Source organism: Colossoma macropomum, unplaced genomic scaffold (genome assembly GCF_904425465.1).
Source record: "Colossoma macropomum unplaced genomic scaffold, Colossoma_macropomum, whole genome shotgun sequence".
In the NCBI taxonomy this organism is placed as follows: domain Eukaryota; kingdom Metazoa; phylum Chordata; class Actinopteri; order Characiformes; family Serrasalmidae; genus Colossoma; species Colossoma macropomum.
The window spans coordinates 12316073-12340469 of record NW_023494801.1 but is presented as its reverse complement, the minus strand read 5'-3'; the positions used below and the strand labels follow the sequence as shown (position 1 = coordinate 12340469).

The following is a 24397-nucleotide window of genomic DNA, read 5'->3' as shown; positions in this document are numbered from 1 at the left end:
GTCAGAAGCATGCTGCTCATCTGAGGTCACATGACAAGCTGAAAGCACACGGCTCATTTTACCAGTTGCATCACAAACGTGTTAATGTGTTGCTTACGACATCACACATCACATGTCATTCCTCTCTCACCTTCCCCAGCCCCATGCCTCACCCCCCTTAGACAGAAATCAGCTGTAGCACAGGTCAGGGTGATGATTTATGTTGTCGTTATCATTATAAACTGTGTCACAATACACCAGTGGTTCCCAAACTAAGGGTGGCGGCCCCATGTGGGATCGCCTGATTTAGAAACATTTCATGAATGTGGATTTACGTGAACGACAATTTTAGCTACCTTTGAGCATAACTCAAAAACATAAGGAGAAATACACATTATGACAGTATGTGACTAGCAAACACAGCTTTGAACAGTTCTACACACATACAATCATATTTTTTTTTCATTAAAAATAAAGAAGTTTACTTAATTGCAGAAAATATTTGTTTCGGTAGTGACAATTCTTAATGTTACTTACTGATCTTCTGAATTTGGGACACATTTACTTCAAAACAAAGGGATCTAACTGCTCATCATGTGGCCATGAGGGACAGGGATTCAGTCTTCCTGTCTAAAATGCAGAGATGTGACTAAAATAAGGCTCCACTTTTAAATTAAAACTCTATGTTTCGGTAGTGACATGAAATTGTGGGACAGCATATTTGGAATAAACTTATGATAAATCTAAATCTTTCAACTTCACATTAAAAGCAGCTTGGCAGCTGTCTTCAAGCCTTTATCTAGCTCATTAAATATCCACTTATCATTTGAATTAGGTTACAATAACACTATTCTTGAACACTGCTACATAACATTGATTGTCATGGCAGTTTTCACATGTTTTCATGAGTTATAATAGCTTTTGTTCAGTCATGTAATGGTGTCTTGTTACTGGTATAATGATCATGGCAGATGCCATATTATTTGATGTCATGACAACTTATGGCACACGCTAGTTTTTGCTAAGTATACTCTAGTTACCATCATGACATTAAACATTATGTCATCTGTCATAGCAATTTACGGTAATGGAAACATGACATAGCTATATTACTGGACATGATCTGCCATGACAGCACATGACAGCATCTACCATGACATGTTTAAGGCCTGGTTATGTTAAGGTTATGTTACTGTTATGTAGTAGGGTTTAAGTAAAGTGTTACCAAAGTTCCAAAATTCTCAAGTTTGTTGGAAGGTGCAAATGCATTGGAAAAAAATCCCATCCATAGCCTTTCTTACAGAAGCAATGTGAACTGGTTGGTTTAAAAAAATGCTTTTTCAAAAACTAAATGTTACTTTTAAGGAGACCTAGCAGCATGCACTTTTATACTTTTACCTTAGTAAAGAAATGTAAGCCATACTTCAGCTTTTACCAAAGTATTTTTACCAGAGTACTTCACATGAGTAGGCACTTGTGTACATCTGCCACCTCTGATTAGATTCAGCACCTAACTTCTAACTTTTGCAAATGACTATGTACATTATAACCTGCCAACTCAGTCTACACCATATAAAGATTAGATGAGGATGCATGCCGCCCTGGCTAGCCTAAGACTGAAATGACCGCGTTGGATTAGACTTTAGCAGCACACTCCAATCCTCCCCTGCTGCACAAAGACATTAAAGTTATTGTGCCGTAGGGGATGAGCAGGTTTAGGACTTGGACAGGCCACGCAATCCAATAAGCAGAATGCAGCACCACCCCCAAATCCCAGACGTCTGCCATATATCTGTGTTTCAGTTCTTAAACCTCGCTAATGTGGCCTCTCTCCCTCCCGCTCTGCCTCTATATATAACCTGCTGCATCCTGTCAGACTGACAGTGTGTGTGCTTGTGGATTAACATGCAGATTCCATCATTATAATGACTAACTTAACCTCTCAAAGCAAATAAGAGAATAAAAACTTTGCCGCTAGCCCACTTGTTCTCTGGGGATCTGTTTGTATGTCTCTCTTTCTGTCAGTCACTGTCTCCTTGTTTCTCTCTCAAGCAATCTGTCTATCACTCTTCTGAGCTTGTTTAAAGCCCTCTCCTTTCTCTCTTTCCCTCTTTTGGTGCCTTCAACTCACAGAAGGAGTGCAGTTTGAGTAGAGCTTGATCATGCATTCTTTTCAGATAACAGATTTACCAGAGAAGCAGATTAAGCCGCTCTATCCAAGATGCTAATTACCTTCACCTTCAGGCTTATGTGATGTTAGGTTCATTGCAGATCTATGCCAGGACCTAATCTTCTTTACCCTTATCACATTGAAGCAATCTCTGTGTATTTAATCTCTAATGTATTTACTATGTCAAATACAACTAGGCCAGCTAGCCTAAAATAACTGATGAAAAGTATTTTCATTGAGTTTCTTCTGAATTCTTTCCCAGCAGGCCTTTGATTTTAGGGTGAAAATATATTTATTTGATAATCTTTCAGCCAGAACTTTTCTTAATTGCATCTTTAAGGTGTATTCCAGCCTAAAACTAACATTATTATGTGATTTGACATGTTATGCAATATTCCATTGCACAGCACTGAGGCTTGTGGATTCGAGAGTTCACAGTTTTGTATCCTGTTTGTGTTTTCACTCATCAGTGTTCTCTAACTACAATATCCAGCATGCATTATGCAGACATGACATACAATCAACGGGAATCTTCCACTGTAAGAAATCATCATTGCTATCATAGCCACTGCTGTAAAGGCTAATAAATACAGATGTGACATTTAGCTTCAAAGCAAAAACTTTTTTAAAAAGTTGTCCAACCTTCAAGATACATCATCAGAAGGGGGTTTTCCTAGCATTTAAACTAGAAAATCTCACTCTAGTGATGGCTGAAGTTTCCATTTTGGCTGAAGTGCCTCTTTAATACTAAAATACATCACTGTTGTCGAAGAAAACCTTGTATCTCCAAAATGGTAACTTTACAGGAAAAGGAATGAACTTACTTTAATGTAAGTCAATGGAACCAGACTTTTTTCGACATCATTTTGGGCCATTTCTTTTAGTCCAATCACCATGACATTTATACAGAATGTAAAGGGCAAAAGGCATTTTCAAATTATGTCAAAAACTAAAAAACGACAAAATGGAGATACAAGGTTTTCTTCCAACAACAGCAATATGCAAATGTAACATTGAAAGCAAAAATGGTTGGATGGAAAAGCAGAGTTTTGATGAACAGTCCACAATCCAAGTAATACCTGTATAAAGATGGCAAAAGGGACCAAGGTGACTTTCACTGAAAAAATATTCAGAGAACCAGCAAACAAGTCAGAAAAACAACAAACAGGGACAAAAGGTCTCAAGAATAGTCCAGAGATAAAAAAAAAAAACAGAGAATCATCAAACAGGAAATAACAGACTTCCAATAAGGTAAACCAAGAATTGGCATCACATCACAAAGATTGAATTCCAAACCAGTGTTCTTATACGGTCCAGTCTGATATCAGCAGTGATCAGGGGATTGGGACACTGAGTGCTGACAGATGTGACCAGCCTGGGGTGTGACAGCAAATGTCTCTTTTGTTTTTCTTTGTTTTTTTTCCTAAACGTGATCTAAGGCGAAGTTCAATTTAGGTCAGCTCCTTAAACTGCAGGTTTATTGTTCCATTATTAATCTTAAGACTTATTATTCAGCAATTTATCATAAACTATGAGCTACTATAGAGTACTACAAATTATTTGCAAACTGACCCCTATAAAACTAATAGAACTCTAAATTTGTGTCGTTATTCTGTTGCCAGATTCATGCCCACGTTAGGAACTTTAACTGGTAAAAACTAGAACACTGGTTTCTCTAGAAGAAAAATGAAAACCATTTTTGAAAATCACCTGTGGTAAATTGAAATGTTCCAAAGTCAGTTCGTTTTGCCGTATGTACATTTTTGCACTGAATTACAAGGTCACTAAGGAGCCAAAATACAAATATTGCTATATGCAAGATTCCACTCCTGTGCACTGAACTGACATCGTAAGACTGGCAACCTCACCAAAAAACTCACACAAACCAAAGATCTTTGCCAGGTGTGCTAGTTCAGTTGCTTTGGCAGTAGTGGCCTACAGTTTGAGTTAGCTGGTGTTGCTGTAGAATAGAATTGAAGTTTAACAGTTACTTTCATGTTCATGCAATGTCATTTCAGTGCGCAGGAGTAGTAGTGTGCTTGTAGCATGGATGTATTAACAATATTCGTATTTTGATTCCTTACAGGCCTTGTTATTTGGAGCATTCAGTGCTATTGGGGGGTAAATGCACACAGGACAACACATATCATTGCGGTCCCAAAAACAACATACATCTGCATTTTTGTCCATTTTTATTTTTATACATCATTTAGTTTAGTTAGAATGTTTGTTCCCCTCTCCTGTAAATCCACTATTTTGGAGATTCATATTTTTCTTTGGACAGCTATGATATCAGGTTCGGAACATTTTTTGTTTACCACAGGGTGTGACATCTGTGATTTTCTAAAGCACCATCCATTTTTCACATAGAAAAAACCTGCTTAGACTCAAATTTCCTAATATGAGCATGATTCTGACTACAGAACGATGTACAACTTCAGAGGTAGTCACGTAGTGAAGAGAGAGAGGAATTGATGCAGGCCCTTTTTAATAGGTTTAATCATTATTTCACATTTTGCCCATGTGCTGTATACCTACAAATAACAATCTAAGCTAAAGTAGAAGTCGGAGATAGAAAGGTGGTGATAGACTGTACTGAAGAGACTGTCTCATTTGGGAAAGGGGTGTGGGAGGCAATGTAATCTCTGGACACTGCCTGTTACAAAACAGCATGATCGGTGGATATTGGAGGCATGATGTGTGTAGGCTGTGGAACACCAGCTCCATAACATCTGATTCAGAGATCGTTATTCTTATGAACTATACTTAGCCCATAATCTTGGCTAAGATACACTGTAAGTCAACAGGATAGATTTTGTTTGTTACCCAAGTGTGCTGCACGTGCAGTTTCAAAAACAGACAGCCTCAGAGGATGCATCAGAACATGTACTCTGCACGTGATGATAAAGAATATATCAGTACATCTCAAAACTAAACCTAAAGTAGAATTGCCCTTTTTTCCAAAATCTCTGCATAATTAAATGGTTAGGATGTAAAGAAAGTCATTCAGTATGGTCTGATATGAAACTCTCCATTCTAGAGAAACCTACTGAGTCAGAAATCTTCACAATCAGAGCTCTGAAGAGTTTAATACCCTAAACTTTACGTCAAAAAATGTAATTTTGGCTTTTTTAAACTCAGTCATTTTTAATATTCATGGTGGAGAGGTACATGTAGTGCATTCTGAGGCAAAATAGGCCCCTAAAGAAAAAATATAATTTTCTCAGATTTATGACTATTTTACTATTATCAGTATTAATTATCAAAACTCAGGAGACATGGTTTACTAGTCATTTTGGTTCATTCATAAAATGGCTATATATGTGCTGTAGACTGTAAATGTAAATGTAAATGTTCCTATCACCACCACTGTGAAGAAATCGGTACATTTCTCTACAATTAACCACATCACATATAACCACTCTGAATGACGTTGTTTACATCTCAACCCCTTTTTTTTACTGTTAAATGCAGAAGAAGCAATGTCTATGATCAAAAAATGCAGCAGTATTATGAGGAGGGTCAGTGGTGTGCAGGTAAGCAGGTAAGCAACAGCATTAGGATGGGCAGTTATTCCGCTTGGCAAAGAAACACACAGGCAGTTAGTTATGTTAAGAGAGTTTGATTACAGTACACAATGTTAACAGAGTGCAGCAGAGATTCCGGCAGGTCGAGCTAATACACCCTAACTAAAAGAGAGAACCAGAAAGGTAACAGAGACATGAGGGCTTGCTGAGATGTCTCCAGCGCTCCCCCCAAACTCCAGCGTCAGCAAACTTGAGTAAACGCGTGAGAGCAGTGGGACGACAGCACCAACACTCTCAGTTTACTATAATACTCTATGTCCATGAACCCCCAGATCTGCACCTTTTATCTAACAGGAAAAACTAATTACCAAAAGCTTGACTGAACAAGTAGGTTTTAGACTAGACTTAAAGACTGAGGCTGTGTCTGAGTCCCGAACACTGACTGGAAGATTATTCCAAAGCTGGGGGGCTTTGTATGAGAAGGCTGTACCCCCTGATGTAACTTTAGTATTTCTAGGTACTAATAGTAAGCCATATTCCAAAGTTGGGGGGCTTTGCTCAACAAGCCTCAACAAGCTTCAGTTAGTCCAGAACGCTGCAGCCAGAATCCCCATAAGAACCAGAAAGTCTGTCCCAGTTTTATCAAACCTACACTTGTTGCCAGTTAAACCCTGCATTGAGTACAACATTCTTTTACAAAGCTCTAAACAGCCTCACCCCTCACTACCTGAGTGAACTTCTCTCGTACTATGAACCATCGCGCCAACTTAGATCACAGGGTGCTGGCTTGCTATTAGTACCTAGAATGAATAAAGCTACATTAGGGGGTACAGCCTTCTCGTACAAAGCCCCCCAGCTTTGCAATGATCTTCCAGTCAGTGTTTGGGACTCAGACACTGCCTCAATCTTTAAGTCTAGTCTAAAACCTACTTGTTTACTCAAGATTTTGGTAATTAATTTTCCCTGTTAGATAAAAGGTGCAGATCTGGGGGTTCATGGACATAGAGTATTATAGTAAACTGAGAGTGTTGGTGCTGTTGTCCCGCTTCTCTCACACATTCACTCAGGTTTGCTGACACTGGAGTTTGGGGGGAGCGCTGGAGACATCTCAGCGAGCCCTCATGTCTCTGTTACCTTTCTGGTTCTCTCTTTTGGTTAGGGTGTATTAGCTCGACCTGCCGGAATCTCTGCTGCACTCTGTTAACATTGTGTACTGTAATCAAACTCTCTTAACATAACTAACTGCCTGTGTGTTTCTTTGCCAAGCGGAATAACTGCCCATCCTAATGCTGTTGCTTACCTGCTTACCTGCACACCACTGACCCTCCTCATAATACTGCTGCATTTTTTGATCATAGACATTGCTTCTACTGCTTTGATCCTTTTTCCAAATCTTATACTGAGAGTCAAACCTTATTTTCTGCTGTAATTGTTTGCTATATGGTGTTGATCTTGAGTTTTCTTCTTCTTGCTCTTAGGGAGTTTTTTCTTGCCACTGTCGACGTTGGCTTCCTCATGGGGGCGCGGACCCAGATTTCTTTCTGTAAAGCTGCTTTGTGACAACACCTGTTGTAAAAAGCATTATATAAATAAACTTTGACTTGACTTAATTATGTAAGTATTTTGAAAAATCAGTGGAATTCCTATTTAAAGAAATCAGATGATTTGGCTTAACAGCACTTCCATAAAGATAAATCCAGTGTGACCAAACTGTTTGTAGTTAGGATGCACTGATTTGATTCACGGGTGTCTAATTTTTTTCCTGTTCTCATATCACAATGTAAAGGACCTAATTTTCCTCACTTTTTAAAAATAAAATAATTTGATGTTGCATTAAAGTTTTAAAACATACAATTCACTCCACACAGTCCATTCAGTCCATATATGGAAACTAGGCTGCAAAAGCAGCCCATTTTAAATTTGGTGTTTCTGTGATCTCATGAAAAGCAAATTACATCTGTCCTCCATTCAGCCTACAGCAGTTTAGCCCTGCTTGTTTACTCTTAAGCTTTAAAAATTGTTTCAGCCTGATCTGCATTTTTGAATAAGGCACAACAGAAGGCAGCCAATCAAAACATAAATCATTTACAAATTTCAGTCTAAAAGGCGCAACAAATACAGCCTGTTTAATTCATTTGTGATATACAAGAAAGATGTAGTATATAGGCCCTTTAAAGAAACTAGGCTAGATGGGCTGAGTAGGTGAAATTGGAGCAGTGGGATTTGATATGTGTCCCATCGTCTCAAATCATTTAGCTAGCCACATTCACACAATTCCTGTATTAGGTCACAGTGTGGACCTACTTTGTAAGAAATGAGGACACATGCAGTCTGTCTGTCTGTCTGTCTCTCTTTCTCAAACACACACACACACTTCATCATCATAATCATCATCGTCATCGCTCACTCTCACTTCTTCTCTGATGCCCGAGTTGAAATGGATCCAAATGTTACCATTTACTGGTACAATTTCCTTAATCTTATCAAATGTAATAATTCCTACAGGGATTAGATCACACTGATCTATCCATGAATGTGTAATCCCATCTAATCCAACACACAGCCAAATTCTACAACATGTGTAAATTAATAAAAAGGGTTTATTTTAAAAAAGGAAAAAATGTAAGTGTAGCCAGAAAGTTTTGTTTACTTTTCTTCTTGATTCTGCAGATTTTTGTGTCCATATTCATTATAACCTGCCATACAAATGTCAGGATTTAGACACAAAGGTGAAGATGTGTGAGATCTGGAAAGGTGAGAAACCTACTGTAGCCTTCTGCACTCGCTAATCTTTTACATTGAGGTGCTTTGTCTTTGGGTACTAATATTAAAGCAGATTTAGACTGGTAAATAGGCAAATCCAGGGGATTTTTTTTACTGTTTGTAAGTGTTTACCAAGCTGAATTTTCTCTCCTGTGGCATTTGCCTTCATGGGATTTGATTGGCTGTTTGAATTTTATCCTTCTGGAAAATGTTTGGCTAGTTGAACTATCCTTCATGCAGTCTGTTTGGCTAGTTGAATTTATCCTCCTTCAATCTGATTGGCTACTACAGCTTTCCCCCCTACAATCAGAATGGCTGGTTGAACTTTCCCCTCCTTCTCACATTAATAATTTGGATCCTGTCTATTAAGGATATGAATCACTAAATCCCTCTATATGCCTAGAGTCATCTTCATTCATGATCACATCTGCAAACTACTCTTCTATCTCTGGTAGCAGATATTTCTGCTGCAAGTTCTTGTCAGAAGCTGTTTGTCCTTAATTATAACAACTAATGTTAGCTGTGTGGATTCAAAGCATGTAGCACACATAGGACAAAACAGGTAGTGGCTGACTGTGATCCCTTAGGTTTCCTCCTGATATTGGTTATTTTTTCTTATTAACTATAATTTCACAGTGTGTGCAGTAGACTGTTTTCCTTGTTTACAAATATGCCTTACTACAGAGTCATGTAGTGGGTGATGGCAGCTGATTTCCTCATGATTCTGTGATCAAGGATCGTCTTTTGCATCCTGCTAAATGTTTTACTGTTTGAACCTTCCTTATTACTTCAGTGGGCAAGAGCAGCAGTGAAAATGTGTCTGCTTTTACAGCACAAGTTGCATTTGATTATAATATATTTTTAAAGTCCAGGTGAAAACAGACCTTTTCTAAAATAATGCATAATTTTTTAAATATCTAAGCATGTATAAAATGACAGAAGTAATTATATATGAATATATCAACAGCTTGCAAGGGAAATTTCAGCCTAAAACTAACATTTAATGTTATTTGTTGTGTAGTGCAGTGTTGTGTAGCCCAGTATTGCGTCCTCTTAGCCTTTTTAGTGTGACAGAATATACAATCGTTTTTGTGATTCTATCCATCAACGTTCTCTCACTACAATACCCAGCATGAACTGTGCATATACATCTTACAACCTTTGGGAATCCCCTACTGCTGCCTACCCACTGATGTAGGCTCATAAATAAAGACATGATATTCGGCTTCCTAGCCGTAACGTTAACTATCTGACTTCCTTCTGCAATAGCCAGCTAGTAGTGGGGAAAAAAAATACACAGCCTGCACTTAGTTTTCCAAAATTTCATCCCACATTAGATAGTAAGAGGATAGCGGACCACTGTTGCCTGCTGATGGCAAAGCTGGCAGCCCACTGTTTTTTTGCTCAGTGTTTTCCGGGCAGCGCAATGGTAGTAGACAAAATGTCACTTTTAATCACTCATTTTCCACTCGCAGTCCAATTGACTCATTTTTCCTTTGTTTCCTTCTTCCATTATCCTTTGTAAATTATTTCAGTAAATGATTTTAACAGCAGTATCACAAATGAGGCCGGTTATACAGCTGTTACTAATCTGGCACATGGTCAGCAACATTTTCAACACAATCATTTTATATTGGGCATAGTATTTTTTTTCAGTAGTTTGTAATATTATTTCTTGGTTTATTTTTCAAAAAACAGACTATGTGTATTTAAAATCTGTTTGAGGAGATTAAAAACTAGTTAGACCTTGTATGCTGGACAATAATCTGGGTGGTCTGAGGGTGGACCAGCAGTGGCAAACAGTCAGAGGGGTGCCAACATTATTAAGCAAGTGGACCAATATATGCCTGCTATCTGTCAAGTTACATGATCATGAGGGATATTTCTTACCCTTTCATGCACAGACAAAAATACCAGATTTATTGATATGAACAAGTTACAATTTATTAAACTAAAACAAATCGGGGTGAGATTTTTTAGGTTCAGGATCAAATGTCTGATGCGGTTTCTCTGAGTAACCACTGTGTATTAAGTGGTGCAAAGGTCATTTCTTTGGTGGTTTCTCTGAGTAACCACTACATTAAGTGGTGCTGATTATATAATTTACATTTTTCATTAAATACACAGCTTGATCTATTATTTTGTTGTCTTGTTTCAGTTTTTGTGATAAAAAGCAGCCAAACTTCGCACTCAGTACAGCACCTTTATCTGCTTTGCACTGGGAGGTGAGTAGCTTCAGATTTGTGTTTCTCACTTGGAATGTGTGGTTTGCAGTGTGAGAACTCAGCCTGGCTTGCTCTTCTCTCAGTTGACAGTCTTTAATCTTCGTTAGAACTTGTCATGCTCTTCACTAAACCAGTTACCATAGAGCATCGTAAATCCTTCAAAGTCATCTTGTCATTCAGAAACTGCTTGCTGTACAGAATGTGTGCATTTACAGCTGTGTCACTGCCCTGGTCAGTTTCACTACCTCTTTCTCTGGATTCCATAACCTCCCTGATCTCCCTCATAATCCCTATCACTGTTCTCGCTCTCACTACATGAAGAATCTAATGGAATTTCTTCTAGCAAAAGTATTGCTACCTTCTCAGCACTCATTTTTTGTTTTTCCATGATGCAATGCAATATAGTACATATCAATTTAGCTGTAGGAAATATCTCTATTTTTGAAAAACCAACAAACGAACAAACACAATGTTATCCTATAGATACAACGTCTATCACCATTTCTGCTTGTTATTATGTGTTTACCTTAAATGCACTGTGGTTAATCTGGGTGACCACCAATTTTTAGCCATGTGACCACGCACTACATATATATTCACAGTGGTTATGAGGCAAAATTGCAACATTTTGTGCATATATTATTATTATTATCATCATCATCATTAAAAATTAAATTAAATTAAAAATTAAAAATTACAACCACACATAAAGAAAACATCCTGAGTCACCTGGTAAGCAGTTTTGGACAGGTTACTTCAACAACCAAGCCCATTTTTAACTGTCCCAAAACAACATTAAACATTTTTAAACAACGTATGGGTTCTCTCTTTAAACATCACTGCAAATTAAGCAATGAGAACAAGGTGGTTTCTTAAAGTGACCACCACGCGTAAAAGGGCAAAAATAGGCAAAAGTATTAAATTTCAAACTGCTGCGGCATCGCTGTAGGAGGCGAGTAGGCATGTTTAAAACAGATGAAGCAGGAGTTCCATTTTTCACTTTACCCTGAGTGTCACTTTAATGGAGATTTCAAACCAACAGAACAGAGACCTTCATGTTCCACTTTCAAAAATGAATGAATGATGACTGTTAACGCATCTAGAACGCACACAAACTTTAAAACCACTGTTCTTGTACTTGTGAACAAAGAAGGATTCAACAGATGTACGCCGGAAATAGAAAGATCACGTGGGTTTTCTCCTCAGCGGTTGCCATGGGTGGCTGGTCTCCATGTCAACAGTAGTTCAGGTAAGTTTATTTCTTGGTAAAATAAGTCGACGGTAACGTCAAATGCCAAATGTATAGCATCGAAAACAGTATTGCGATTTTATTCTGCGTTCGCCTTCGACATATACGCTAGCATTAATGTAACAGATTCAGCTCGCGTTGCCTGGGAACGAACTGGTTAGCAGGCTTAGCTCGTTAGCACGTAGCTAAAAACAAACTTGTGCGAGCCTGCTTCAGCTTTAGCCTGTGCACCAACTTCTCACATTTCTCATTTTTCCTACTTTTAGCATTTGCAGTTTCTTTTACTTTATTGTGGCTTTTTTGGCGGTTTTGGGGAAACTGTCAATCTAGTGCTCGTTGCTAAGAATACACTTATTGCTATTGTCTTTTTTAGCTCGCTAGCAGACGTCTGTAACCTGGTTTACAGCAAGGTAACGTTGTAACGTACATTACACCAAGTTTTTGCAACAGTTTTTTTAATTGTTATTTAATGTTTATTCTAATATTTTGTACCATTTCCACTTGTATATGCTTGTATATATTGTGTAGCGTCAGGTCATTTTATTGCACTGGTTCCTAATCCCAGTCCTGACGACCCCAAGGACTGCACAGTTTTGTTTGTTTGCTCAAATGCAGGGCTTGATAATGGCCTAATGAGTTGGATTTGCTACATCAGAGCAGGCATATAAGGATCTGTGTAATATTTGCAGGACTGTGGCAAAGATGGACAGATTTTTATGATTTCCAGAAATTGTCATGTATAGAAAATAAGTGGTTTGTCACCTGGTGTCCACTGTTTACTGCATTTTCATACATTACATGATCTTATCTTAAATCTTGGGTGCACACAATGCATTAAATGTAACACTGTCTTTAATACCACCCCAGCTGTTCTACATATTAAAATGTCCATGAAGTATGTGGGATTCTGTCTGGCATCATGTCTGTTGCTTTTTCTGTATTTATGTCTTTTTCTAGTAAGACATCATCATGGCAGAAACTGGTGAAAGTAAGAAAGAGGAGACAGACTACAAAAGACTACACAGCTTTCCTCTCATCAGGGTGAGTTTTAAATTAGTCTTCAATGTAAGGTTGGAAAGAGTACTGGAAATTCGTACTTAAGTAAAAGTACTGTTACTGTAATGATAATTACTTGGGCACACGTAAAAGTATTAGTAAAGGAAACAATTCAAGTAAGACTAAATATGTAGATTATTGTAAAACTAAGTAATTAAGTTACTTTTTTGTATATCTGCAATCTAAAAATATTTCTACATTGACTTGCCTACATTATTGTAAATAATCTACACAGACAAAACTAAAGCACATGCATCTCATGGTTAGATGATTATAAGAGGCTTCCTAGTTTTTCTGTTTCCAGTAAAGGAGTTTAGGATCCCTGAAAGGCTCGGCAGAGTTTGTTACTGTTTAATTAAGTCTGTATTAAAAAAAAATAGTGACAGTCCTACTGGCCGCTAGCTCCCTGAACTTTAGGTTACATTAAAAGCTGTCAACATATACAGACAGTAAACATTACATTCATAGCCTTTAAACTGTATAAGTTAACTGATACCTGTATAGTATATTTCTACCATTAATGTCATTATCAACAACAGCAGTTTAGCACTCCAGTGCTGATTTTCTTTTTTATATATTCCTGGTAATCATACTGATTCATTTTTGACTGTGCACAAAGTAATTTATTTGACAATTAAACAGCCTTTCACACCCTTAATGACGCACAAACAAAAAGGCAGAGAGAGAGAAAGAGAGCATTCTGTGATGAACTGACTGAATAATGATGTGAATGTTACAGCACAACACTTTCTAAACTATGATGGCTCTTTATTGATAGTGGTGGAGGTGATGCAACTGTGTACAGCGTGCGTGTGACAGTGCTTCATGCTCCACCTGCATTCTGATCTGATCATAACTAACGTAGCTGACAGGCACTCACAATAAAACATACACAACAGATTTTAAGTTTAATAAACAGCTGCTTTTTTATTCTAAAACAAAGAAAATGGTATACACAGTACCTGTTTAGCTAGGATTATCCAGCTAGGCAGATGCTCCCTCAGACAGGAGTTGTTAAAAGTGGAGGTCTTGGCAGGTTTCATGTTTGACCACTGAAAATAACACTGTTTTCTTTAGTTCATTTGTAAATGAATATAGATGGCTGCTTGGATAAAGTCTTTAATGGACACATTAATCAGGTAATATTGTCTTTGCCCTGTTTCTCTTGTAGCACACAGATATGCCTGAGGAGATGAGAGTAGAGACCATGGAATTGTGTGTCACAGCCTGTGAAAAATTTGCCACCAACAACGAGGTCAGAACTTTGTGTTTTATGGTACCTTGCTCAGATAAGTTGAGGTGTATGGATGTGGCGTCTTACTTGGCCCTATTGTCCAGTCCACACTTGTGGGCGTATTGGCAGTTCCTCACTGTCTGGACCAAAGTCTGTACACTTGCATCATGCCAGACTCTCATAGCGTAACCATCTGGACTGTTACAGTAGCCTACACGTTCTTTTTCTCTGCCCTTATTCTTTCTTTAATATACAGTCTGTCATGTTTGCTGCGTTTGAATTTATGCTGTAGTGTTATTGCAGCGTCCATTGCTTTCGGGAGACTTACTTTCAGTTTTTCAAAGAAATCTTCTTGAATATCTTTCCACACCCCCAAAGTTCAGTCTTGGTTGCATTTTTTGTTTCTCACAGTTCAGACATATTCAGTAATGTTGGAGGTCAGGGCTCTGGGGTGGACACTAAGTTGCCCATAAACCACTTTTGTCGTGTCGTCATTTTGTAGTCAGCGACAAGCTCTTATGCCCATATTAGGAACTCCAGGTCTAAGCCTGATTTCTCTATGGTGAGAATGAATAGGGTTTTTGGAAAAACGCCTCTATTGCACCCTGTGTTAAATAAAGTACGATACGTTTTGTCCTGTGAACATTCTTCTCTTGAATAACACTGGATCCTCTGAATTACGAGGTTGTTAAAGAGAAATATGAATATTGCTACATGTGAGCTAAACCTACTGCGCACTGCGCACGTCATTAGACTGCCAGCCTCCTTAAGCATGCTTTGTCAGTGTACATTTCCATGTACAGATTGAGGGCAGATGAAAAGAAGTCAGAACAAAAGAAGCAGGTTTCCCTGCAGTTCTCTGTTCTTCATCTGATACTCACTGATACACAATAGATCTTTCCATTTTGTTCATAGCTTGATTTGAAAAGCTGTACAAACTTACCTGCACTCAGGCTAATCCAGTACATACTCACTTTAATATTACTGCTGACCCCCTGATAAACTGATTTAGGCTCTCGAAATTCTGAACTGCTGCGCCATTTAAGGTGGAACGGGAAAATGTGAACAAGCAGCTGGCGAAAAAGAAGCTGACTTCAGCTTCATGGAGGGTTGAAAGGCATGATATGAGGAGGTTTCTCTCTTTCCACTTAACAGCTGAGTAACATTAAATTATTTTTGCTGTTTTGCAGAATCGACAGGACAGTATTTTGTCTCGTTTGCTAATGTTTGTGATAGCTAACCATAGCTGCTGCACCATTTAAGGTGGAACAGGAACATTTAAACAAAAAGCTGCGAAAAAAAAGCTAAATTCAGCCTCGTAGTTTTAACACAGGTAGTATTTCTGATAAGGAGTTTTAGCCTATCAAAATATACTACCCAGAGGTTTTATTTATGGGTATAAGCACAACTTGTCAGAGCACTGCCACAGCCCACCTTAGTTTGATGTAGCTCAGTGACATCAAATTGATGCACAGTAGCTTTAGCTCGGATGTAGCAATATTAGCATTAAGGCTCTTTAACGACCTCGTAATTCAGAGGATCCAGTGGTATTGGGGAGAAAAATGTACACAAGACAAAACATATCGGGTTCTGAACATTTTTATTTAACACAGGGTGCGACAGAGGCAATTTTTTTGAAAATCCTACTGTCCATAGCGTTTAATGGTCTTCTCACATTGGTGAGAAGGATGGACAATCACCTGTGGATTTTTTTCATATCTAAAGCAAAAGAGGAACTTAATTTATCATTAATCTACTGTCTTCCTAAGATGAAAGCTTTAAGTACTATTAATCTGATGGTGACATTTTTTGTGGTCTACCACGTCTTGCATGGTTGTTAGGAGTCCCTTTATTTCTCTTAGTAATGTTTTGAACTCCATTGTTACTAACTCCTGTTTTTTTACCTTTCCTGTTTGTGATGTAAGTGGATTATTTTATATCTAATATCCTCCTAAATATCTTCTGAAAAATGAATAACTTGTACTGGTTGTTTTGACTGGAATTTTAAATAAATGAAGGATGTTTTCTGACTTTTGTACAGTACTGTAACTTTTTTTTGTCCCCAGGATCTCCACCCTGTTCAGCTGAACTTTCAAAACAATCACTGCTCACTGTTCCATCATTTACAAATTGTGCCAGGAATTAACTTTGTAATTGCAAGCCTAAATCAAACTTAAAATACTGTGATGTTTAATTTTAGCAGAACCACCCAACACTAATTTGAATTGAGTAAAATGGGCTGGTTGACTTATAGTTTTTCTCAGCGTCCTTAGTCATTTTCTTACAACACTTTTTTTCTGTTTCTGTCTTTCTCAGAGTGCAGCTAAGATGATAAAGGAGTCTATGGATAAGAAGTTTGGGAGTTCCTGGCATGTGGTGATTGGGGAGGGCTTTGGCTTTGAAGTGACTCATGAAGTGAAGAATCTACTATATATGTTCTTTGGTGGCAGTCTGGCTGTGTGTGTGTGGAAATGCTCCTAGCAGTGTTCTCGGGCCAATTCCTCTCCTCCTCCCTCATGCACTACCTACTTTTATATATTTATATACTTGTATTCACAGTACTGTCTCAGCTATGCAGCCCTTTTTCTATTTGACCTGTGTGTGTGTGTGTACAAATTTATGTTCATGTGAAATTACGTCGGATTGTATGTCTGAGAGAGAAGCTGATACCTGACAGCATAGACCCTTTATAGCTCATCTTCTCTTCCAACTACTTTTCGTTGGTTTGCGTTGAGCATAACTTGATGCTGCAAAGGGGGTCTTTGGGAGGAAGCTGGTGTAGAGCAAATCTCTGAGCCTTTACCTTTAGCATTGACACTAATGACTGCCTCAGAGAATTATGAAATATTTGTAGACTCGCTCTTAAAAATGAAGGTGCCAGATATCATTCTTTGGAATGATGCCACAGAAGAAACTTTTTAGGCTCCCTAAAGAAACTTTCAGTTGAGAATTTGAAGAACTACCCATTAAAAGGTTCTTCAGGAAACCAAACTTGGTTTCTTCATAAGAGTTCTCCAAATTATGCTTTTTGGCACCTTTATTTTTGAGTTCTGCTGAATACTAGACGTTAACAAAGACAAACCTTTATGTGCCCAGTCTCAATACACAGTGTGCTCAGCACTGAACAAAAGCACATGTGTGGTTCCAGCTACAACTCCCACAGAACATTCTGCTGTAGTTATTTAACTGGTGGTTTAATGCATGTGTTCTGTGTATTGCCATACAGTGAGGGAGGGAAGAGTGTTGTGTTCTGTTCCCCATCTCACACATCTTTAAAAATGTATCCACCACTTTCAGTAATGCCCCTCTTTTTCTCACTCTCATGCTGTCTCACCCCCCCTTCTTTAGTTTCTTGGCTGACAGCAGAGTCTCTCTCTGTGTGCTGCCATGCCATCTGTTTCAAACCATTTCCTCCCTGCCTCTCTCTCTCTTACTGTTCTTTTCTCTTCATTGTTATGGTGGGGGTCCTTTGCGCCCCTCTCTTTGCTTTCTTTAATAAACCAGCGTTTGTGAAGTGTCCTCTGTGAAAACTTGAATACAAATGTAACTTTTTAATAAATATAAATGAGGTCAATACATTTCTTGGTTCTCTGGCTTTTTGTTTGTTTGTTTGTTTGTTTTCTTTACAACATTGTCAGATGTACATTGCTGGATTTTCTAATACCTATCTAAGATCAGAAAGAAAATATGCTGAAGAAGATTAGCATTATTCTTACCCAGGATAGGATTTTTGTGGCTATAGGCAATGGTGTTGAACATCGAGAAAAGGCTAATAATCATTATATATCAGGGACGCCCAAATTTTTTGCCTTGGTGGGGCAAAGTCTAATGTATGTGGTAGGCCAGGGGCTAAAAAGACAACACGTACAAATAAATAAGGTAGCTAGGTTTTTTTTTTTGTTTTATGATTGCATCACATTAATTCATTTTCTACAGTGCATACTCCACCCACTGGCGTCTAACGTTAACCTAAATGTTTACAATAGACTATCTATTTAAGATTTTAAAATGATAAATAATGAGTATGTCATGTTGCAGGTTTTGCAGGATCTGTTTAAAAATGGTTACCATGCATGAGATGCATTATGAAAAAGAGGGATACAAACAGATGTCAGGGCTGTCGGTGTAGTGTTAATGGAAGCTAACTAGTGAGGTATGTTGATAAGAAATTAGATTGTCTATCATATTTGAGGGGTCAATAAGGATCTAAGGGAGCCTGATTGCCACAGGCTGCTGTACTCCATGAGCCTCAGTTCAACTGAAGCCCCCATCTCCACCCCACCCCTGTAGTTACGTCACAGCCACTAATTAACACTTACAAAAAACACGCAGAGTTGTTATGTACTGTGGTTTTTAACGCTGCATGACATACTGTTATCTATAAAAAGGGGCAGAAATAGACAACCAAGCTTCACAATTTCTGCTGCCACTGTTTTAACCATATAGTGTACATTTATACAGATAACAGTTTGTTAGATAACTAGATGTCCCTCCAGAAGGTCTGTAAACCCATGTACATGCACAAACTGCATGTTTGCTATATGTAGGCCTATGGTATTGGGCTCTTGACCAATAATGAATGTTTTTTATCTTACTTGTTTAGTAGGGCAGAGAAAACCACTCATGAAGCATTTCTCTCTCTGCACTTTCCAGCAGAGGTGTAGATATAAATAGCATTATATCAGCAAAATTAAATGCAGTATGTGTGCTGGCAGTGTGCAGTCTGTATTTTCTGTGGTTAAAAGGGCTGCTGTGGGGTGTATCCTCTGTGTTTGACTCAGCTAAAACCTTTATTAACTCACTTGCTTTTATATAAGCTCTCTCTCTTTTCATCTCTTCTTTTCTCCATGCCCTCTGACTGTTCACCTTGCTCCAAGTTCCTGACATAGTGCTCTGCATCCTGGCAAGAGCCGGACGTGCTAAATCTGCCCTCTTTTCATCTTTTTTTTTTTCCTTCCTTTTTTTCCTTTTGCCCTCACTGCCAAGGCATTTCTAAAACTATACTTCTTTTTCAGGTAGCTCACCACCTGTCTTCATTCTTCCGTTGTATCTTCTCTCCAGGCTGATATGAAACCAGCTTGTTTATCAGACCCTTCAGCTGTAGCGCTCTATAACTGATCCCAGAACAGCCGATACAGGTGTTTAATTCTTTCTTCCTGGACAGACTGACTCTCAGCAGGGATGCTGGAGGATTTGCCTTTCACACTGCTTTTCAAAGCTCTACAACAGAGGGAGAGGGTCATGTAGGTGAGAGGACTTGGAGGGGAGTCAGGTTGGGAAGGGATCGAGAGGCATATGAATGAGGAAATGCAACTGTGGGCTTAAGAAGGGTTGGAAAGCAGCCTCAAGGTGCCAGACACCGTGGCCTTCCTTCAGCCTTTCACACATGGCATCCTCTCACTCTCAGTGTTGCTGGGATCATGCAGCCAAGTCCTGCAGTTTTGAGGGAACTTTATAAACCATTTTGACCTGACTTTTTAAAACAGCGGGAGTAGGTGACAGTGGTGTGACTACCAACAATACAAGTGGAGCAATCAGATTGTTACTTGAGTAAGTGGAGAGTTGGTGAGTGGGTTTGACTAAGTTCCCTAACGTCTTTACAGGACCCCTTATATCTCTAACAGTGGGATTAGGTGACATTGGCTTAACTAGCAGCAGTACAGGCTGGGAAGTCCGGGCCTATATCTGAGGAGGGAGGTTAGGAGGGTTAGTGGGTGCATTTGACTGAGCCCCTTAACATATTTGTTTGACCCCTTACATCTCTACTTTTACAACTCAAACTTTATAAGCTAATATGGCTTGGCTTGTTTAACAGTCAGAGTAGGTCACAGTGGCGTAACTACTAGCAGTACACAAGTGGGGCAATCAGGTGTTGTCACTTGGGTGGGTGAAAGGTTGGTGAGTGGGTTTGACTGACCTCCCTAACATCTTTATTGGACCCCTTATATCTCCACTTCTGCAATTTCACACCCACAAACTTTAAAAACCAATATGGCTTGACTTGTTTACAGTGGGAGTGGGTGACATTGGCATAACCGCTGGCAGAACAGGTGGGGCAATCAGGGCCTGTAGCTTGGGGATGGAGGAATGAGTTGATTGGGCCCCCTAACATCATTATTGGACCCCTTATTTTGTTTCAAATGAAGGATCACTTAAAAACAAACTTAAACCATTTGCCCATATTGAAGTACAAACTTGGTTGAGACTTAGCAATATTGAGCACACAAGCAAATTACATTGTGAATTCATTCAATTAATTGAAGATCATTTTTATATGGAGAAAAAAATCTTTTTTATTCACTGAAGGCATTTTCATATGGTGGAAATAGGGTCAATAAGGGCCTTTTTGTGACAAAACAGCGGGCTGTGATTGGTTGTTTTGCATGTCAGTCAAACTGTGTCTTCCTTACATTTGTGTTTACTTCCAGTTTGTGCCGAGTTCATTAAGGTGAACATTTGCCCTGCAAATTTAGAACAGAAAACAAGAGAGTGAGCTGTGGAATCTCATTATAACTATATGTTCCCTTCAAAATCCTATGTTTCTTTTGCTTGCCTGCAGAAAAGAAAATAGAAAGGCAACAGTCTCCATATCCCCCAGAGTGATGGACCCCAGTGCAATTGCACCACCTGCACTGCCAGTAGATATGCCACTGGAATCAGTCATAGCACTTGAAACAATTCAAAGCTTTTGAGGTTCCAACAGACTTATAGTGGGAGAGAAAGCGGTAAAAGGGGGATTTATAGAAGACCCAGTGCTGAGAGATAAGATTGAAGAATTAGTTGTAGATCAACAGGTGCAGTGACATGATATAATACAATCTAGTACAACAGTTTAGGATGGAAGGATATATCCAAAATAATCCCCCAAATCACTGAGATAACACAAGGTGATGAGTGCATATGGTAATACAATGTGCAATTCAATAAAGGATAAAGGGGGCATACTGTAATTCTGTAATAATGCAGAGTGGGATTACACTGCAGTTACATAACTCTGTGTGTGCGCACATGCTTTCAATGTGTGATGTCTGTGAAAATGATGAAGGCATGAAAGGAAGGATGGGCTGGTATAATCACATCAGTGTGAAGGAAAGAGGAGGAACAGAAAGTATGAGGGAAATACTGATTGTTTTCCTTTCTTCGCATATTCCCCTAGTGCTTTCACATGTTTACCCACATGAACTGTTTTTATCACAATAATTATCTTCTCATATTAATTCTTCCTTTTATTCCACAGTGTCTTCTTTTTCTTCTTCTTCTTCTCCCCCCTCCTCTCACAGATTGACATGCACACAGTTGAGTAAATGAAATATTCATAGGTAGGCAGTGAGTGAATGCACCATGGGAGAAAGAGCATGTCTGTCTTCAAAGGGACTCTTCTGTTTTCCTGTGTGGACAGTACACCCTCACACAAAGAACACCCTTTTACTCTTACGAATACAGTATGGAGTGGCTTCTCATGCATATTGCATTCAAATCCTTATTAACACCACTTACTGAGACAGCAAAAAGATTGCAGTTTTACGTCAAACACATCTTTTAGCTGTGCAGATAGAAAGAATGCAGTTGAACAAAACAATTTATGGGAGTGATGAAATAAAAGAAGAGCCTATAAGGAAAAGGGTAGGGGGATAAAAGGGTGAAACACTAGAGCAAAAGCCAGCTTGCACACAGGCAGTTACGAACAACCAAAAGTTACCAATAGGTCTGATAAAGTAACCAGAAAAGGCAATTGGTTAAAGCAATAAATGCTGTTTGGCATTAATATAATAATATGAAATCAGCAACACATTTTTTGAAGGCTACCTGCATAGGAACTTCATAACATATGCATAAGCACAAAATAACCTATTTCAAAAGTGAAACTTGAGTATTTGTAAAGCCCCTATGTAGGTAGACAAATAACATGTTGCTGATTTAATATTAAGAATAGGCTATTCTGTGCTTCATTACACATGCACAAGCAGTGGTGGCTGGCACAGAAAGCCACAGTGAAATAGGTTTAACTACACATTGATTAAGTTTGTCTTTATTATTTTGCACAATCAAATATTTCAGGTTTACTTTGGTTGTTAAAAATGCTTTTTCATTAAAATGGATGGGACATCCCAGAATAATAAGCCACTGTTAACCTATGAAAATCAGTTTACACAGACATCTGAAATGGCTTTGAAAATATATTACTGCTGTCAGAACAAAATCTCATATCTCCAAAATGATAACTTTACAGGGGAAGCAAAAAACCTACTTTACTTTTTTATGTATGTCAATGGAACCAAACATCTTTCCACATAATTTTGGGCCATTTCTTTTAGTTCATTCAACATGAAATGGAAGGGTAATGAGCATTTTCAAATTATGTCAAAAACTGAAAAATTATAAAAGTGGAGATATGAGGTTTTGTTCCGACAGCAGCCATATATATTGTGATATATATTAAAACTGTAAGAAATTTTAAATATACCATGATATATACTTTTGGCCATAGCAATCACTACAACACCAGCACACAATAGCCTTTTTAATGTGATACTTTATTTTTGACTTGCTTGTGTCAGTATTCGCAAAGTGACGTAAGGTGTTTATGACAACAATGTGTATGAAAATATGAAAATGATCATTTTAGCTTCTAAATTCTTACATAGAACTGATATTTAGCATCTCTGCCATGTGCCCGCTGGCCTGCCCAAAGTTTTATTACACTCTTCTATAATCTAAGAAAAGCTTCATTAGTTTGCATTTCAGTCCCTGTAGTTACTGAACAATAAACCTTAGTATGTAATAAGCCTGGAATGTGAAAGGGTTAAATATATTATTCAGTGCTTATGCATGTGTTATGAAGTCCCTAGAGACCATAAATCCATTCCTCAAAAAACATCATGCATTCATAATATGAAAGACGGCAGAGAAGAAAAGTAGGGACGGACGGATGGATAGTGGATGAATATTCTATTTAGCCTGTGCCGCTGAGCTCTTACTCTAGACTGCTAACATGCAATATTAACAGCAAATAGGATGCTTCTCTATTCTGTCTGTTTTTCTAGTGCTGCATGCTATAGTGGGTGGGCGTGCACGGGCATGTGATTCTCTAGGATTCTGTTCTGCTTGTAAAATAAAGCTGCTAAGGAGTGTATGGAAAGAAATACATCCCAAAAGTGTGACCAGAATAAAAGAGCGCTTGGAGAAATAGAAGAAATATAGCAGCTGGTTACTTGCAGCTTAAAAGGTCTTGACCAAATGCCTGTTTTAGTGTGATTATTTGCTTCAGGTTGTGTGATGTGTGGTGGGCACGTGTGTGTTAAAGCGATGGAGAGACAGGGCAGAAAGCGCTGAGGTCTGGGGAACGACTGCGCATGAGCACTGGCTGAAAATCAATGATGGTGCAGATCATGCAAGCAGAGAGACAGAGCAGCTCCAGAGGGATAACAGCGTGTCAGAGCTGCCAGTTAAAGCCATCATTTCCCTCGCCTCCTCTCTGCCCCCCGTGTTACATAAAAACCCTCAAGCTGTGCATCAGTTCTGCCTTTAAATGCCTCCCGTCATTCCCTGAATCTCCACATGCTTTCCCAGTGCCTGCAAAGCTGACGTCAAGTATGAGATTTTTTAAATCAGAGTTAATGTTTTTCTTCTCTAATTTTATGTCTTTTCTGTATTTTTCCTTCTTCAATAATTATCTTCTTTAATTTAAGTATGAGGTTGTTTTTCTAATTCCTGTTTTCCTTAAAAGGGCCGATATCGTGGAAAACCAAATTTCTCTTGCTTTTTTTAAATAAAGAAATCTGAAGTTATACATAAACATGTTAAAGTTTCAAAACATACCATCCACTGTTTAATCAATACAGTCTATATATGCTGCAAAAACAGACCCTTTTGAATTCACTGTTCCTGTGATGTCACAAAAACCAACTCATTTACATATAACTACATTAGCCCCACTCATTCAACACTGAAGTTCTAGGGAATGTTTCAACTCTGAATGCTTTTTGAACGAGGCACAATACAGGACAGCCAATCAGAATATAGCTCATTTACTTATGTCAGACTTAAAAGTCACAGTCAAAACAGCCTGTTTAATTATAAGGTTGGAAATGGTCATATTAAAATGAATTATGATCATTTTGGGACAGGAACAAAACAGCCTGTTTACTTCTAACGGATGGAGAGCTTATTATGTATTTAGTACATAAACCCACA

General features: G+C 38.4%; 1 protein-coding gene across 1 annotated transcript; it reads left to right on the top strand.

Annotated features, from left to right (window-relative positions):
- Positions 1 to 11817: 11817 nt before the first annotated feature.
- dnal4a (dynein, axonemal, light chain 4a) lies at positions 11818 to 17781 on the top strand. Its single transcript, XM_036590363.1, has 4 exons — positions 11818 to 11913; positions 12871 to 12954; positions 14141 to 14224; positions 16520 to 17781. Exons 2-4 carry the CDS (start codon positions 12883 to 12885, stop codon positions 16682 to 16684), a joined length of 321 nt encoding a protein of 106 aa, XP_036446256.1. The 5' UTR covers positions 11818 to 11913; positions 12871 to 12882; the 3' UTR covers positions 16685 to 17781.
- Positions 17782 to 24397: the final 6616 nt, after the last annotated feature.